Source organism: Euleptes europaea, chromosome 14 (assembly GCF_029931775.1).
Source record: "Euleptes europaea isolate rEulEur1 chromosome 14, rEulEur1.hap1, whole genome shotgun sequence".
NCBI classification, from domain to species: Eukaryota; Metazoa; Chordata; class Lepidosauria; order Squamata; family Sphaerodactylidae; genus Euleptes; species Euleptes europaea.
The window spans coordinates 44,800,318-44,818,440 of record NC_079325.1 but is presented as its reverse complement, the minus strand read 5'-3'; the positions used below and the strand labels follow the sequence as shown (position 1 = coordinate 44,818,440).

The following is an 18,123-nucleotide window of genomic DNA, read 5'->3' as shown; positions in this document are numbered from 1 at the left end:
CAGTCTAATTCCCTTACCCTTCTGGAATTTATTAAAAAAAAAAAAAAAAAGGCCTTCACAAACTTGGAAACTAGTTCAGTTTAAGTAACCAATCTAAGAGGAGATTGTATAGGTAGAAAGTCTCCAACTGATGCTAATCCAAGCCTTCCTATGAAAAACTACAACAAGAGATTTTCTCTTGCTATGTTGCTTCACTTCATTCTGCTTTCATGCATGGTGGCAGTATGGATGGTATTTTTCATTTTGTGCCATGATTCTACCCTGGCTGGTCTTTCTTCTCTATATCTGCTTGAGCCAGTCTCCCCATTCCATCTCCTGCTAGGCAAACCAGTAGCTTGAAGATCAACAGAAAGTTGGCAGGTCTTGAACTCTCACTTTTAAAAAAAAAAAAAATGTTTTTTCCCTCCTTAGCAACAAAACCGGAAGTCGGCAATCTAACTGTTTCTGGCCTTACCCCCGAGAGCTTCAACCTTTCCTGGACGGCCACCGAAGGAGCCTTTGAGAAGTTTACCATTGAACTGATTGATTCTAACAGGTTGCTGGAACCCATGGAATACAACATCTCAGGCCTTTTAAGGACTGCTCACATCTCAGGGCTATCCCCCAACACTGATTTTATTGTCTACCTCTATGGTTTCACACGGGGCTTCCGCACTCAGGCAATAAGCGTTTCGGCGACTACAGGTACATGATCCTGTCTTGGTCACTAACGGTTCTTCTTTTCAGGGTTCTGCTTGTCCTCGTTCATTCCCTTTTCCTCTCCATTGCCTTCTCACAAAGAGCATACCTAGAGGAGCATATTATACTTGTTGAAAGAATAGACAAGTTTATTGATCTGCCGGAATATTTTTGTTCTTAGTTATGTTTGTGTGGGGATTGGAAGTTTTGAAAACCTTTGTTTTCCTGAGATAGCAAGCTTGTATCTGGGCTATATGCTTTAGACTGTGGGTAGCAGTGCACTTTTGGGAATATTCCTACACACAAAAGTCTGTTTGCACATTTCAAGGGACAAGACTCAGCTAGAACTCTTTTGTCTGACATGTTGCTTTGTTGTGTGCAGGGAATATTTTACCTCAGTGGAGGAAGATTCTCTCCACTAGAGGAAGAGTCTTTGCTTAGTGGAAAGGTGTAATTAGATCCAGTGCAAGATTTCTATACTATTTTGATCACAAAACAGAAAAAAACCCAATAACAATCAATCAAAATGTTAATCAAAATTAACAAAATCCTATCAAAAAACTATTTAGAACTGTAGGAGTGTTATGGAGGAAGGGGTTATACTGGATGGGGACAACTGAACATGGTGGAGAAAAGGATCTTCTGCAGGAGATGTTCATTGGTGGGTGGATCCTATAAGTAAGAACTTAAAGGCAATAACTAGATTTGTTCAAAAGGACCTTAAGCAGGAGATTTTCCTTGGTGGGTAGGTCATCAAAGGAACATCCTACAAATACAACTAATTAACATATGAAGTCATTAGAACATTTCCTGATGCTTTCCTGCCATTTGGCCTGGATACATGGAAAGCATTCATATATTTTAGGCAACTTTCAGGTAGGTAGCTGTGTTAGTTTGCAGTAGAAGAGCAGACCAACAAGTTTTCTACGATAAAATTTTTTCGAGAGTCAAAGTTCCCTTCATCAGATACAAGTAGAAATGGGATCCCTGAGCCCTTATATCAGTCAGAAGGTGGGAGGGATGTTGCAAAGAAAGGAGTCAAAGGTTTCCAGGGTATAATGTGTTTCCTTTTGTTTTTCTCCTCCTCATAGTAGCTGCACCCCTCCTTAGCAAACTCACGGTGTCAAATGCTACATCCGACAGCATGTCCCTCACATGGGAAGCACAGGACATGGCCTTTGACCATTTTCTCTTAGATGTTAGCAACACCAAACACCTGCCTCTGGACTCCCAGCTGCACACAATACCGGGGGACACCCGAAGCTTTGTCCTCACCAACCTCAGACCGAATTCTAGTTATACCCTCTGGCTTCATGGCCTGGTTGATGGGCAAAGTAGCGAGACCTTGACAACTCTGGCCACCACAGGTACATCATCTCCAGCACTTGCTTTTTAAATTCTGTGATGCCTTTTGTTCTAAGTCGAATCCCAAAGAAAATTCCTTCCTGTCTCCTTTTGGAATGTTGAGAGAGATTGTTTCTTGGAATTACTGTGAGCTTTCGAGGGAGGACAACTCATGCCATGAACATGTCCCCAAATTAAGGGAGCTGAGTGACCGGAACCCTTATTGGTTCTTTTATATATACACACACCCTCTCATCTCCATCACATTTGTTTTGTTCTCTGTGTGTATATATAGATACGTGTTTGGGTACATGCATATATGTGTGTATATGTGTATGTACTTTGGTTGACGTCTTTCTGGAACATCGCTTGCATCTGATCTTCAGCGTCCACCATTCCACCCCTCTTCAACCTTCATTGCCTGATTTTTTTTTCTCATTGTGAGGTCAGGTGACTCCATGGCTTTGCTTTTCTGGGGGAAAGTCTTGCATGCTATCTTGCTTTCTCCTTTGTGACAAAGGTCCAAACATCTTTCATAGGATCTAGATCGTTCGATACCTTTTGTTTTGATATGGTGACATATCAACCCAACAGAGGACATGTTGCCTGGATGGCAGTTTTTGATGATGTCAAGAGCCTTCTCTTCTTGGCCTCTTGGCGTATATTATGATACTAAGTTAGCAGCTGGAACAACAACAACAACAAAAGCCCATCTCTTTCTTGAGGTTCAGTCTCACTTCTGCCATTGCTGCTGATGTTTTCTATGATTGTGATATACGTTCTGTTGGATGCCAGAGCATTTTTGCCAGCAGTTGGCATCTCTGAGAAACTGAGATCCAACTAAACTTGGCATGGCTCGGTACTCTCAGTTTGTGTTGCATGCAGAAGCCTTTGAGGTCCAAGGACTAAGCCTGATCTGAATGCAAATGCATGCTTTGAAAATGGTCAAATGAAGCACAGGCATGGAGAAAACTATCCTTTCATCTCATGCAGCATTCTGGTGACACCATATCTGTCCCCTTTTCTACTCTGAATTCCATCATCTTCTGAGGCTTTTGCGCTCTCGTTCAATTTCATGAGGTCTTCAGCATTATGAAACCATGCCAATACTGCTTGTCACTTGCTGACAGTATGCAGGCAGTTCCAGCATGGATCCTTAATTGGGGTCACTCAGGGCTACTTCACGCAGCCATGCATCTTGCATGAGAACTGCATCGGTCCACCCAGCACCCTGCCTCATTGCTGCTAGAATGTGGTGCATGGGTTCATGTCTAAGAACACACTCATGGTAGATCCCGGAGATAAGGATGAATGGATTTGTTCACTTTAAATGACGGTCATCATGCGAAAGGCAATAACAGGCCAGTATATATCCTGCAGGGTAATTTTTTTCTTTGTTTTTAGGAGATATCCCTGATTCTCTGGCACACGGTACATCACGAGTAACATTTGTCTTTCCACTTGTGTTCCCTTTCCTTCAGAGGTCGAGTCACAGCTGCGCATGCTCACACTCACAAATGCTCACTCCAACAGCTTCAACCTCTCCTGGACCACAAGAGATGAATCTTTTGTCAGGTTGGCCGTAAATGATAGAGATTCGTATTCAGACCATGAACCGCAGAAGCTTATGGTATCAGGGGAGGCTCGCGACACTGCCGTCTCCAGCCTGGTAGATTATCCTGAATATGAAATTAACATTCAGGGCACAACCACCGAAGGGGGCACCCCTGAGCCCCACACCTCTTTGGTGATGACAGGTACCCATTTAAAAGTCGTTGTGGCTTTTAAATCATGTTTCTGACCACTGTTTCAAAGAACATGCCAAATGATCCCTGAATATTCGCCGACAAACTTACTGTCGAAATCCAGCAAAGCTGAGAACATTCATATAAAGGGTTGTTAGTAATGTAGCTTTTTTTTTAACAGTTCAGCCCTACTTGGGCAATGGGCAGTCTGTAATTATGACATCCAAGAAATGCTCGTTTTGATCCCACATGAGAGGTGTGAAAACACTGTTAAGTTTGTCGTATTTATCACATCGCAGTGCAGGCACCTTGTTCTGAGCAAGCCCTGTTGTGCTAACCCCCATTCATTTTATCAGGCTTTCTGCAAACATTCCACACAGGGTTCTTGCTGGATTCTGCTCAAACAGATTTCAGAAGCAAAGCAGGGTCAGCCCTGGTTAGTATTTGGATGGGAGACCACCAAGGAAGTCCAGGGTTGCTACACAGAAGAAGGCAATGGCAAACCACCTCTGTTAATCTCTTGCCTTGAAAACCCTACGGGGTCACAATAAGTTGCCTGTGACTTGATGGTACTTTACACACACAAGATGGAATTGCTTTCTAGAATTTACAAAGATCCCTGTCTGGTGGGTCACCCATAGTGATAGTCAAATACAAGGCCAGAGTGTCATACGTTGCTCACAATGGCAATGCATCATGCATGCTGTAGTCACCAGTAGGTGCATTAAAAAGCTGCATTGTATCGTAGACAGGAAAAAGCTGTATAAACAAGTTATAAACTCTCTTCTCTGGCAGTTGCATTGTATCATACAAGTTCTGCAATTTCTGGAGACTACAAAAGCCACGATGCAGCACAATTGCGAGTGAAGCATGTCTGTGTGAAAATATCAAGGAACTTTACAAAGTTCCTGTTGTTCAAACCATTTTTTACACAGCTGCTGTAAACTGTACCACAGGGTGCAGCTGTGAGCGACCTGAGCCGTTCATACATTTTGCATGCCTAAGAGATTTTAAGTTATATCCCTTTATGAAGGTGCAAAGCTGTCTTCTAGCGAGTCAGCTCTAGTCCTCCTTGCTCAGAATTGTTTGTTCTGAGTAGCAGCATTTATCTATGGTCTCCAACAGAATTTTCAAGGATGGAACTCAGGAACATTTGCATGTAAAGCAAGCGCCCAGCCTCTGAGCTAAAGCCCTTTTCACCATGTATAAATCAGCCCCAAACTTTATGTATATCTGAAAGACTCGCCAATGTCCTTAGTCATATAAAAGTTGCTAATGCTTTTCTGGAGACCTGTGATTTATACTGGGTTGAGCATGCAGCCATATCTAACTCCAAATGTTATGTTTCTTGAACCTTTCCCTTCTTTTAGAGGCCCTTCCGCCACTGGAAAACCTCACTGTCTCAGGAATTAATCCATATGGGTTTACAGTGTCCTGGATGGCCTCAGAGAATGCCTTTGACAGCTTTCTGGTTATCGTGGTGGATTCTGGCAAACTGCTGGACCCCCAGGAATTCCTCCTTTCAGGAACACAGCACCAACTGACCCTTAGAGGCCTTATTACCGGCATTGGTTATGAGGTTGTCCTTTATGGCTTTGTCTTCGGTCGCCAAACTCGGCCCTTAAGTGTTGTTGCTCTAACAGGTATTTTAATACAACCAGGAGGTCCTTTCTCCACCTTCTCTTCTCTCCTCTGGAAGAACTTTTGTGACATCCTTCTTGCCAAACAGCCATGGCTTCCCTCATCACTGGCTACTGATGCATCCACTAACGAGACTCCATCATACCTTTTCCTTGATGTTTATTTTCTGTCTCTCAGAGGACCAAAATGAGAGAAGTGGCAGGTCATGGTTAATACAGATGTCTTTGTCATTTTGTCCCAAGGACAGGGATCAGCATATACCCTTGTTTTATTAATCCTCACTTATTACACTTAATGCTTCCAAACTTCTCCCTGGATTTGTGGGCTTCAAATTATGTGATTTCCTAAGTGAAAATGAGCCATTGTTGCATTCTAAAAACAGTTCCAAGTGCTATGCAGATCACTGCACATGTCCTTCTATATGGGGGGTGACCTCTTCCAGACCCCATAAAATCGGACCCTCTGATCCAATCTTCACCAGTCCTGGGGGTTCTTGCAAGGAGAGTCCCTTCAAGCTACCCTGAAAATTTGGGACCTCTACCTGCAAAAATGCCCCAGCAGCAGTGAAAAGTCCCCATAGGCTTTACTGGCTGAATTTCTTTGGGAAACCCGAAAATAACTCGAATTCCCATATTTACCAGTATGGGAATTCGGCTTTTTTCGGGAAACCACTGAGATGAGCCTGTGCGGGCAGGCACTCGGCCCCTCTGGGAGGATGAGGCGCACAAGACAGGACATGGCAGCTGCGATGTGAGGGATATGAGTCGCAGTCCACAAGTCCGCTGAGCTACTGGGCCATGAAGGAGTCCTTCCATTCATTCGTGTCTCCTCCTAGCTTCATTACCAATGTGTACATAAGCCTTGATATAACACTGCAGAAACCCTAGTTAAACCAGAATGAAATAAGAGTGGAACACAAAGTTAACCCCAGGAACAAATTAAATTAAGTTAGATTACGCTGGTTAAATCTGTGTGTCTTTATTTGTTTCCACATGAGCCTCCTGGAAGAAGTATCCAGTTTAAAAATGGGCCAGGCCCACAACTTCAATAATGCTTCAATACCCAGACAACTCAATGGGATAAAACATCCATCAGTACTTTCTCAAGTAGGTTAAGCTGAGAACAACTGGAGGAGATAACTTCACATGGGCTTCATGTTTGGCCAAGGACTTGAGCTCGGTTAGCCTACATCCTAAATCCAACTTTCCATTCATTAAACCACACTGAGATCCATTTTCTCCATTTGAGGGCCTTAGTGTGGTTCTTAGAAAGGAATGAATTATATCACAGGAGCTTACTCAATCAAGGAAAAATCATCAAAGATTTTGGAGTGCTCTTCAGTAGTCCATCTTCCAAGAGGCTCTCACCTCCATCCATCTCATCTTCACAGGATTCAAACCTTCATTTCTGTTTTGGAATTTCACACACACACACACACACACACACACACACACACACACACACAACATTTATCTGCAGTGTCGTCACAGGTCTTTCCAATGTGTCATTCATGTTCAACCAGATTCTCATCTTCCTTGTCTACCAACATCTCCAACCACATTGGGCCTCTCTGCAACAACAGCCATGCCCCTAAAAGAAATCTTGACTAGGATGGACTAGTGATGCATTGAACGTAATGTTCAGAACCAGCCCTTACCACTATAGAAAAAAACTGAGAATTAAGAATGGAGGGCAGTTATAAAGTTTCCATGTTGATCATTTCTCTGTTGCATAATTCTATAAAACTACACCAATCTGAGGTTCTGAATCATCTGAAGGAAAAGTGTACCTGGTCAGACCATATTGGTTAATCCAGCAATATGAGCATGGCTATCCTCCATGATTTTATTTAGTTCTTTTTGGGACCATGTTATCAGGTTCAGTTTCTAGTGTATGTTCTTCAGTCTATTGCTGTAACACTATCAGTTCACTCACACACTACTATCGGGTTTACTTTCCTCTGTATGTGCAAGCCTTGGTGAGTAAATGGAACAGTTTAACTGGGTGAGATGAAACACCATCTTATAAGACCTTCATGCTAAAATACTGATGCAGAATTATCAAGGTCCTTCTATCTGTAAGAACACAAGAATGACCTTGCTGGATCCAAGCTGGGGTGAATGGGTATCTCACCCCTGTGCTTCCATACAAAAATACTCATTACAGTTTTACTTCTGCATAAATGAAATAGGCCAGAGGTGTCAAATAGAGCTGTGCATATCAATAAACCCAAACCAAAAATAAACCAGAAAAAAGCCGATTTTGCTACATCCTGCAGAAGTTAGCTCAGCGATAGTTCCCACAATAGAAAAAGGGGGGATTTTTGCGAAGCTCCTGTGAGGGCATTTTTGGGGTAGAAGTCCCAAATTTTCAGGGTAGCTTTCAGGGACTCTTCTTGCATGAACCCCAAAGTTTGGTGAAGATTGGGTCAGGGGGTCCGGTGTTATGGGCTCTGGAGAGGTCACACCTCCCTTCTCCATTGACAAGCATTAGCCGATTAGCGAAGGAACAGAGAATCTGACTCTTACCTTCCTGCTTGTGCATGGAGGCGGGAGGGGGTGACCTCTTCCAGACCCTATAACTTTGGACCCCCTGACCCAATGTTCACCAAACTTGGGGGTTCTTGCAAGGAGAGTCCCTGTAAGCTACTCTCAAGTTTGGGGGCTCTACCTCAAAAAATGCCAGCCTCCAGGTGAAGGCTGTAGATCTCCCGCTATTACAACTGATCTCCAGCCAATAGAGATCAGTTCACCTGGAGAAAATGGCCGCTTTGGCAATTGGACTCTATGGCATTGTGGTCCCTCCCCTCTTCAAACCCCACCCTCTTCAGGCTCCACCCCCAAAATCTCCAAGTATTTCCCATCCCAGAGCTGGCAACCCTACAGGTGGGCCAGGATAAGCAAGGAGTGGTCTGGCTACCGCCCTCTGCTTTTAACCATGGTCGGATTGCCCAGATGCTGGCAAACCTATTGGGTAGCTTCATAAGGTGCCTGGACTAATTTGAGTGCTAGAGATTTTACCATTTGCAGTTCAACTATTTAAAAGTATGCCTGTATGTGGGGTGAGTGCACACAGCTGTCATTGATTTTTCAGTGTTAGAAACAGACAACCATGGGTGGATGGTGTACCATGGTGCTTTTATGGTTTGCTGAGAGGACAGGGAAAAAAAAGATAGGTGGGCTCCGATGGAAGGCAGAGAACCAATGAACATCAGGATTACTACCAGCATGTTTCATATTGCATGGCAGGGTGAAAGTGGTGTGTGATACATCAGCGGTGTTTGGGGGTCCTCGAGAAACAATCACACCCCCATCTTCGGTCGGGAATGCATCTTGTTCTTAACCTCTGAAAGCGTTTCTCCCCCTTCTTTTGGATCACAGGCCGACTGTTTCCATTTCTCTGAACTTGTGGCTGGAACATTCACACCATACTCTAACCTAATTTGTGGCAGACCCCTGGGAGTTTTCTTTCTTCTTCTTTTTTTAAAAAAAGGGAAATTAAAAGCTTTCCTTTTTTCCCTCCTGCTTTTTTTTTGTTTCCAATTTCAGAAGCAGAACCTGAAGTTGACAACCTTCTGGTTTCGGATGCTACCCCAGATGGTTTCCGTCTGTCTTGGACAGCCGATGAAGGAGTATTTGACAGTTTTGTCCTTAAAATCAGGGATGCCAATAGGCTTGTAAACCCTCTGGAACTAATTATACCAGGTCATGAACGCACCCAAGATATTACAGGGCTGAAGGAAGGCACCGAATATTACATAGATCTCTATGGAGTTACCAGTGGACGGCGTTCCCAGCCCATAAATGCAATGGCAACAACAGGTATTCTCTCGAAAAGGAATAGAAAAGCATGAGTCACCCACATGCATGCAAGCATCTCTCTCTGTGTGTGTGCTGTCTTTCACATTTCTGTCCACTGAAACATTTGGAGGACAACCCACCAAGAAAACTTGTCTTGCAGTAGCCACATGTGTAGGTGTGTAAATGTTTTTCATATTTCTGTTCACTTAAAAATCTGGCGCACAGAGCATGGGTAGAATTTCTCCTGCATAAGCTCCATTGAAAGGAATAACTTGAAAGGAATGAGAGCCAGCGTGGTGTAGTGGTTAAGAGTGGTGGTTTGGAGCACTCTAATCTGGAGAACTGGGTTTGATTCCCCACTTTTCCACATGAACGGCGGAGGATAAACTGGTGAACTGGGTTGGTTTCCCCACTCCTCCACATGAAGCCAGCTGGGTGACCTTGGGCTAGTCACAGTTCTCTTCGAGCTCTCTCAGCCTTGCATACCTCACAAGGTGTCTGTTGTGAGGAGGGGAAGGGAAGGTGATTGTAAACCGGTTTGATTCTTCTTAAATGGTAGAGAAAGTTGGCATATAAAAACCAACTCTTCTTATTATTATTGCTTCTCATGCATAGTTGCATGCGACTTTCTCATGTCTCTCCACATAAGAATTTGGAGCACAGTCCACTGGGAAATGTTATTGTGTGCAAGCCCTACAAAATGAAACAAATACTCAGGCTCAATTCCCTATGGCATTTGTGCAGCAGAACATCCCAGTGGGTGGTGGTCTGGTTACTAACAATTCATGTACAACCCTCTACTTCCCCTTCCCAAAGTTTCTTTATTGGTTCTCAGATCTCTTTTCAAACATTTCAATGGATGGAACATGCTTATGTTCCTGTCTTTGTATTTCTCATTCTTCACCCCAGGCAAACTATTGGTGTTTGGATTTCTTTAATGTACTCCGTAGATCTAAAAGAGATTTTACATGAACACATAAAGCTGCCTTATACTGAATCAGACCCTTAGTCCATCAAAGTCAGTATTGTCTACTCAGACCGGCAGTGGCTCTCAAGGGTCTCAGGCAGGGGTCTTTCACATAACCTACTTGCTTAGTCCCTTTAACTGGAGATGCCAGGGATTGAACCTGGGACCTTCTGCATGGCAAGAAGATGCTCTGCCACTGAGCCACAGCCCCTCCCTATGGAGTGTTTAATACCCATGGAGTGTTTGAAATACAGCATAGTGTGGCTGATAGCCTAGCTAGGGATCAGAACAATGGAGCTAACACCCCACTTAATGGTGTTAAAGATGGCTTTCAGGTTCAGCTTAAGGTCCTGATGGGCTATGCTATTATTATTTTAAGAATTCCACTAAGCTGGTGCCCAAAGAATACTAAACAATGGGCAAAAAACCCAGCATACTCCATTATCAAGTGGTCCCTAATTAACTCCAGGGACCATAAGTTGTAACTGGTGGTCGGTATATCACCAGTTAATAAATTTGCAGTTCCTGGGACTCTCAAAGGCGGATAGAGGGACTACTTTTTTCTTCTGCAACCTGTTCTTTGCTAAGGTTGTGCACTTGCATCTGGGGTATACCATGCCAGACTGCATCATCAACCGAAAATAAGCTAGAAGTGAGCAGTAGCACTTGGCAGAGTGGATAGATGTATGTCCATCTGAGCCAAACATTTCCACCAAATGTAGATCCGACATTTAAAAAAAGCATGTGCATTGGAAGTTGGAATCCACTGGAGGAACCAGGAGCATATCTGGCTCCTGAAGGGGTACCAAATGGCTGTCTATCTTGAAATTCCTTCAAACTGCTCACCTGACTGAATGTTCCTCCTTTGTTATTGTACAGAGATGCATTAGATTGCATCACCAGTAATGTGATGTAGCACAGCCAAGATGCTGGTGTGGACCCAACCTTTCTCCAAGGAGCAAGCCTCCATCCTAAAAAGCTGTCGTCCAATGGAAGTGACTCTTCCATTGGAAGGACCACTTAAGTTGGAGGTTGAGTCCTTGGGCTGGGAGAAATCTTCAAACTTTGCTCAGTGAAGCGGTAGGATAGGAGTAGGATTGGGCTCTAATCTGGCAAACTAAATCTAGAATAGCCACGCACTATTGCTGGTTGCTATGACCTAGGGTTGTCAAGTCCCTCTTTGCCACCGGTGGGGGGTTTCTGGGGTAGAGCCTCAGGAGAGTAGGGTTTGGGGAGGAGAGGGACTTCAATGCCATAGAGTCCAATTGCCAAAGTGGCCATTTTCTCCAGGTGAACTGATCTCTATTAGCTGGAGATCAGTGGTAGAAGCAGGAGATCTCCAGCTAGTACCTGGAAGCTGGCAACCCTACTTAGCTCCAGAGGGTCACATGTTTACGACTGACTTTCTAAAACAATGTCTCCTCTTTTCCACTGACTCATACCAAATGTATGGAAAGCCACTGGTGATGGTTATCATTTCTCCCCTACATGCACATATACCATCCCCCACCAATGACAAGTTCTTAGACTTTTCCAGAGAGATTTAAGAGTCCATGAGTAAGCCCCTGATAGAACAAAGCCTATTAAAATTCCCAGGGAAATACCTCACAGAGCAGCCATGTGCATTGCTCCCTGCAGCTGGGCCCTCACAATCCCTCAGCAAAATGGAATTAGCTTTTGATTTATTGCCTCCAAACCTCTTTAAGACTCTTAATAGTCTTTTTCTCCTTTGATGGTAATGAGATATTTTTCAATGCCAAAGAGGGAAGCTACGGAAGGATTGTGTTTTGTTGAAGCTGCTGGAAAAGCTGGTCTCAAACATGAACACTGCAATCCTAAAGAGGGTTATTCCAGTCTAAGCCCATTCATTTCAATAGGCGTAGACTGGAGTAAGTCTACATAAGATTACACTGGAAAGGTAGGGAGGAAATCTGTGGCTGGGACTAGCAACTAGCTTTCTTGGAGGTTGTGCCAGGTTGCCAACCACAAGGAACTAGCTGGAAATCTCCTGCTATTACAACAGATCTCCAGCCAATAGAGATCAGTTCACCAGGAGACAATGAGCTGCAATTGGACTCTATGGCATTGAAGTCCCTCCCCTCCCCAAACCCCACCCTCCTCAGGCTCCACCCCCAAAAATCTCCAAGTATTTCCCAACCCGGAACTGGCAACCCTAGATGTGAAACTGAAATCTTCCTTACCGGGCTTTGAAGGACTATTTTCCACCCACTGAAAGGAATGTCCAGGGGATCCCACTCCACCTTGACAGAAGTGTCTTTAACTGACTTGAACTTTAAGCCATCTGGGGCAGGCAAGTCTGGAAAGTAAAAAGAAGAAAGATGAAGTGCAGATTTCTACACAAACCTGAATTAATTACATTTCCATTACAGGAATTTCTGCAATGGTGTAATACAGGACGTGTATACATACTCTGCATTCTAACAACATGGAAGAGAAGAGGGGGGAAAATAAAGAGCACAGTTATAAATAAGTACATTACTTGCAAGCCAATAAGAAAACAAATGGAGACAAACAAGAAATCTGACATGAGGGAAATAATACCCATCAGTATATTCCCCCACCCTGGCCTGGATAACCCAGGCTAGCCTGATCTTCTCAGATCTCAGAAGCTAAGTAGGGTTGGTCCTGGCATGTATGTGGATGGGAGACCTCAGAAGGCTGTGGCTTAGTAGCTGAGCCCCTGCTTTGCATGCAAAAGGTCCACAGTGCAATCCCTGGCATCTCCAGTGAAAGGAGTATTGCGGAAAATGGACCAATGGCCTGATTCAGTATAAGGCAACATTATAAGTAGGGTTGCCAGCTCCAAGTTTGGAAATGCCTGGAGATTTTAGGGGTGGAGCATCAGGAAGGCAGGGTTTGGGGAGGGGAGGGACTTCAGTGGGGTCTAATACCATGGAGTCCACCTTCTAAAGGGGCCATTTTCTCCAGGTGAACTGGTCTTGGTCACCTGGAGATCAGCTGTAATAGCAGTAGATCTCCAGTCCCCACCTGGAGGTTGGCAACCCTATTTAAAAATGAACAGTGCGATGACCAAGAGTTGTCACAGTTCTCCCAGATGTCTCTCAGCCCATGCAGAGGCAGGCAAAGGGAAATCACCTCTGAACATCTCTTGCCTTGAAAACCCTACGGGGTTGCCATAAGTTAGTTGTGGCTTGATGGCACACATACACCAAATTGTACACACACACACACACACACACACATAGGAATCAGGTTCCCCACCCCCTCTAGCTGGCCTATTGGCAAGCCATCTGCCTACAGATGCTGCCAGGTCCTTCTTTGCCATCGTGGGAGGTTTTTGGGGCGGAGCCTGAGGAGGACGGGGTTTGGGGAGGGGGATGATTTCAATGCCATAGAGTCCAATTGCCAAAGCAGCCATTTTCTCCAGGTGAACTGATCTCTGTAGGCTGGCGATAAGTTGTAATAGCAGCAGATCTCCAGCCTGCATGGTTTAGTGGTTAAGAATGGTGGTTCGGAGTGGTGGACTCTGATCTGGAGAACCAGGTTTGATCCCCCACTCCTCCACATGAGCGGCGGAGGCTAATCAGGTGAACTGGATTTGTTTCCCCACTCCTACACATAAAGCCAGCTGGGTGACCATGGGCTAGTCACACTCTCTCGGCCCCACCTACCTTACAGGTTGTCTGTTGTGGGGAGGGGAAGGGAAGGTGATTGTAAGCTGGTTTGAGTCTTCCTTAAGTGGTTGAGAAAGCCGGCATATAAAAAACAACTCTCCTCCTCTTCCTATCCTTCTTCTTCTACTACTACTACCTGGAGGTTGGCAACCCTACTAAGATAGGTTAGGCTGAAAGGGAATAACTTGCCCAGGAAGCTCCCATGGCATAGTGGGGATTTGAACCTGGGTCTCCCTGATCTCTCTTTAGCACTCTAACCACTCCACCATAGATTGATGGTGATAGTGACAGAGAGGATCAGCATTTCATAGAAATATTTGGTTCCAGTCTATGGCAAGGACATGGTTTATCCATTTACTAACTTTGCCAAACGCTCCTTTCCCCATCTAGCTCCATTCCTTGTTTATTCTCATGAGCAGAGTTATTTTATTTATTCTCCTTGGGAACTGTATTTGCACTCCCCTCCAAGGCTTAAGGTAATAACATGCGAAGGCAACAAAAGAGATCCGTCAGCTGCAAAAACCATATGGGGGGGGGGGGAGAGAAATAGGCACAATACCACTGGTCAAAACAAAACAAAAATATTTTATTCCGAGGATATTTCAAACACCAGTTAATAGCTTTCCCATTCCTGCTATTTTGACCTGAAGATCCCTGTTTTGATTTAATTGTGCTAACTGAACCCATGATTCTCATCTTTGCACCTTTTAAAGCTTCAGGTTAACCAAAATGTCACAAAGCTGTGGTGAACTTTTCGGTTTCTCAGGATTCTTTCCCAGGCTGGTGAAAAGTTCTGAGGGACTCAAAAGCTTATTCAATACTTGGTGCCCAGGTTTGCTAACCTCCAGGTGGTAGCTGGAGATCTTCTGCTATTACAACTGGTATCCAGGTGATAGAGATCTGTCCCCCTGGAGAAAATGGCTGCTTTGGCTATTGGACTCTGTGTAGGGTGGCCATCTCTGGGTTGGGAAATACCTGGAGATGTTGGGGGTGGAGTCTGAGGAGGGTGAGGTTTGGAGAGGGGAGGGACTTCAATGCCATAGACTCCAATCGCCAAAGTGGCCATTTTCTCTAGGGGAACTGATCTCTGTTGCCTGGAGAACAGTTGTAACAGCAGGAGATCTCTAGCCGCTACCTGGAGGTTGGCAACCCTAACTCTACGGCATTGAAGTCCCTCCCCTCTCCAAACCCCACCCTCCTCATGCTCCATCACCCAAATCTCCAGGTAATTCCCAGCTCAGAGCTGGCAACCATATTGGCGACAGTGTGGTTTGGCCTAATGGAAAAGTATTCTTCGACTTCTGCTTTTTGGATGTAGAAACAATTTAGCAGAATGCTTAACTTAAAAAAATAGTCCATTGAAAAGGAGCCAGATTTTTTTTAAATGAAAAGAAAAGAAAACACTAGCCTTTATTATATACAAATTACATCATTTCAAAGTAAATCAATCTAAATTTGAAATTTCGTGAGCCATCTGAAGCCAGCCAGCCACCCCCCACCCCCAGCCCAGTTTGCTTAAGTTGCAACTGGCACGTCTCCATAGAAGCTTTTAATGTGGTTTGCTTCTGGTACTTTGCTAATGGACCTCCCTTGTGTGGGCTGTTTATTTTTTTAACATTTTAAAATCAGAGTTGTTTCCCTTGCAACTGGATAAAGAAAGGCCATTTAGGACTGCAACGCTGAATATAAACTTCTGAATGCCAGACTTATCTCGGGGTGTCGGAAATCTCTTCTACTTTTCCTAACAGTTTGCCAAAATAAGTTTCAGACTATGACAAAAGGGTAGTTTAAAAGAAACCCTAGACATGGGATGGCTTCAATTTGCCTGTGGTTGGAGTACCTCTCTCAAGTATGAAAGGAGATATAGGTCTTTTATGCATGGTTGTTTCCCTCGCTATCAGCCTTCCGATGACTTTGGGTCTTCGTGTTGATTACGCATGTCGATTCTGACCATCAGAGGTCGCCTCACTCCCCCCTGCCTTTCCCTGCATTTCCCCCAAGTTTTCAAAGGCAAGTTTTATATCTAATTTAAAAATACGGGGAAAACGCGGGGGAAATGCAGGAGGAGAGCGAGACGACCTCTGACGGTTGGAAACTGCATGCATAATCAACACAAAGACCCGAAGCCGTCAAAGGGCTGACGGCAAGGGAAACAGCCATGCATAAAAAACCAGAGGCAAGAATACGAAGAAGGTTTGTGTCATGTAGAAACCAACCAACAGATTGCCATTAGCTCACACATTTTCAATGGATTATCGTTTTGCTACTTTTTCCATGATTCCCCAAAGAAACACACGGCCGGAAACAACGAACAAGGGGAGCAAGGGGAGAGAAGCATTTTGAATTGCTTTCAAAGAGTTCCTTGTCTGCGGCTGCTTCCCCAGGGGGACTTTTCCCTTCACAGAAAGCAGGAAGCTTCTGTGTTAAAGGCCACATGCTGTTGTGCTTATCCCTGGCATGGCACTGCTGGGGCGTTTCCCTCGAAACCGGGTTAAAAACACACCTCCTGTTTTGACCCTGCTCGAAGGGGCATCCTCAGGGGGGCTGTGGGCGAAGCACCCACATGGACACTCCCTCTGTAACAATCACAGGGAGGCATGCAGAGCTACACTCCACTTTAAAGATGGCACACCTGCTGCCGCATGCCATTCGACCCCTTTGTAGGCCTTTAAAGGGGTGTTTTCCCTGTCCTTTGCTGGGCTGTGTTGTCACTACGGTTGCCAGCACTGGGTTGGGAAATGCCTGGAGATTTTGGGGGTGGACCCTGAGCAGCATGGGGTTTGGGGAGGGGAGTAGGGTTGCCAACCTCCAGGTACTAGCTGGAGATCTCCTGCTATTACAACTGATCTCCAGCCGATAGAGAACAGTTCACCTGGAGAAAATTGCCGCTTTCACAATTGGACTCTATGGCATTGAAGTCCCTCCCCAGGCTCCCCCCAAAAAAACTCACCGGTGGCAAGAGGGACCTGGCAACCCTAGAGGGGAGGGACTTCAAGGCCATAGAGCCCAATGGCCAAAGTGGCCATTTTCTCCAGGGGAACTGATCTCTGTTGCCCTCTTCAGAAACAGGCAAGAACTCCTCAGTTGCTTGAGAGCATCTGTGCACACGTGAATCTCTGAAATGGGGAGATGTCATCTAGCATAACATATGAATACCACGTTTTGACATTTGCACTGTTTATGCTCTGGTGGGAGAGGACATCTTAGGAGTCAAGCAATACAATTCTCTCAAGCTGCTTTTGTTTGTGTGTGGAGTTGGACGTGACTGCAAGATTATTGACAAAAATCTAATCCTCAACCATAAAGGGAATTGTTCTGAGCTCGCCACAAAAAGCCTTTGTGGTATCAAACTTTCCATTCCAGTCATAACACTGGACTAAATATTTATTGTAGTTTCAGCTCATGGACTGGAAATCTGAGACCGTTCTCTTTTTCCCCCAACCAAGCGTGGATGGTGTAACAGCGGCATGTTAACTCCTTCTCCTTGTCTGTGTCTGTGTGTTTCTCTTTTGGCTAGCTTTGGGAGCTCCCAGGGAACTCACTTTCTCAGATATCACTGAAAACTCTGCTGTCGTCAGCTGGACTGCCCCAAGAGCACGAGTGGACAGCTTCCGGATTTCCTACGTCCCACTTACAGGAGGTGAGAGAGAAGGGGGGGCACACGTGGGGATAGGTAGGTATGAGAAATCTATCTATCTATCTATCTATCTATCTATCTACCTCTCTCTCTCTCCCTCCCTCCCTACCTACCTACCTATCAACCTACCTACCTACCTCCCTACACACCTACCTATCAACCTACCTACCTGCCTGCCTGCCTGTCTTTCTGCCCATCCATCCAACCATCCATCCATCCATCTGGAAAAAAAAAATCTATGCCTGCCTCTCCAGGGAACCTGCCTGAGGCGATATACAAAACAAAACACAATAAATGCAAAAAACGCTTTAAATGTTATTAAATACCACCGTTCAAAACACAGCAGCACATAAAACAACCCAAAACATTAAGCCATTTAAAATGGGTCTTAAACATTTCTCAAGGATAAAAACAGACTACAAAAGGATGTTTACAAAGATCGGCCCCTTATTTAAAAGCCTGGGTAAACAGAAACATTTTACCCTCATGTCTGAAATAAAGCAGTGCACGTGTTAGGCAGGCCTGAAGAGGAAAGGCATTCTACAGGTAAGGTGCCACATCTGAAAAAGCCCTGTCTCTAGTTGCCACATGCCTCACCTCTGAAGGTGGGGGACACAGAGAGGAATGGTTGTGAGGAATGCTCTTAGGTGGTGGG

At 44.8% G+C, this 18,123-nt stretch overlaps 1 protein-coding gene across 5 annotated transcripts in view; it reads left to right on the top strand.

Moving 5' to 3' along the window:
- The window catches only part of TNC (tenascin C), a 70,947-nt gene that overhangs the window by 30,925 nt on the left and 21,899 nt on the right, over window positions 1-18,123 (top strand). For 3 of the 5 annotated variants that reach the window (XM_056860374.1, XM_056860375.1, XM_056860373.1), the window contains 3 exons: window positions 412-684; window positions 8,957-9,229; window positions 17,349-17,471. In XM_056860374.1, the coding sequence (XP_056716352.1) occupies window positions 412-684; window positions 8,957-9,229; window positions 17,349-17,471 (669 nt within the window). Of the gene's footprint in view, window positions 1-411; window positions 685-1,769; window positions 2,046-3,503; window positions 3,780-5,137; window positions 5,411-8,956; window positions 9,230-17,348; window positions 17,472-18,123 lie in introns of all 5 variants that reach the window. The other 2 variants (XM_056860377.1, XM_056860376.1) reach the window with 2 other exon arrangements.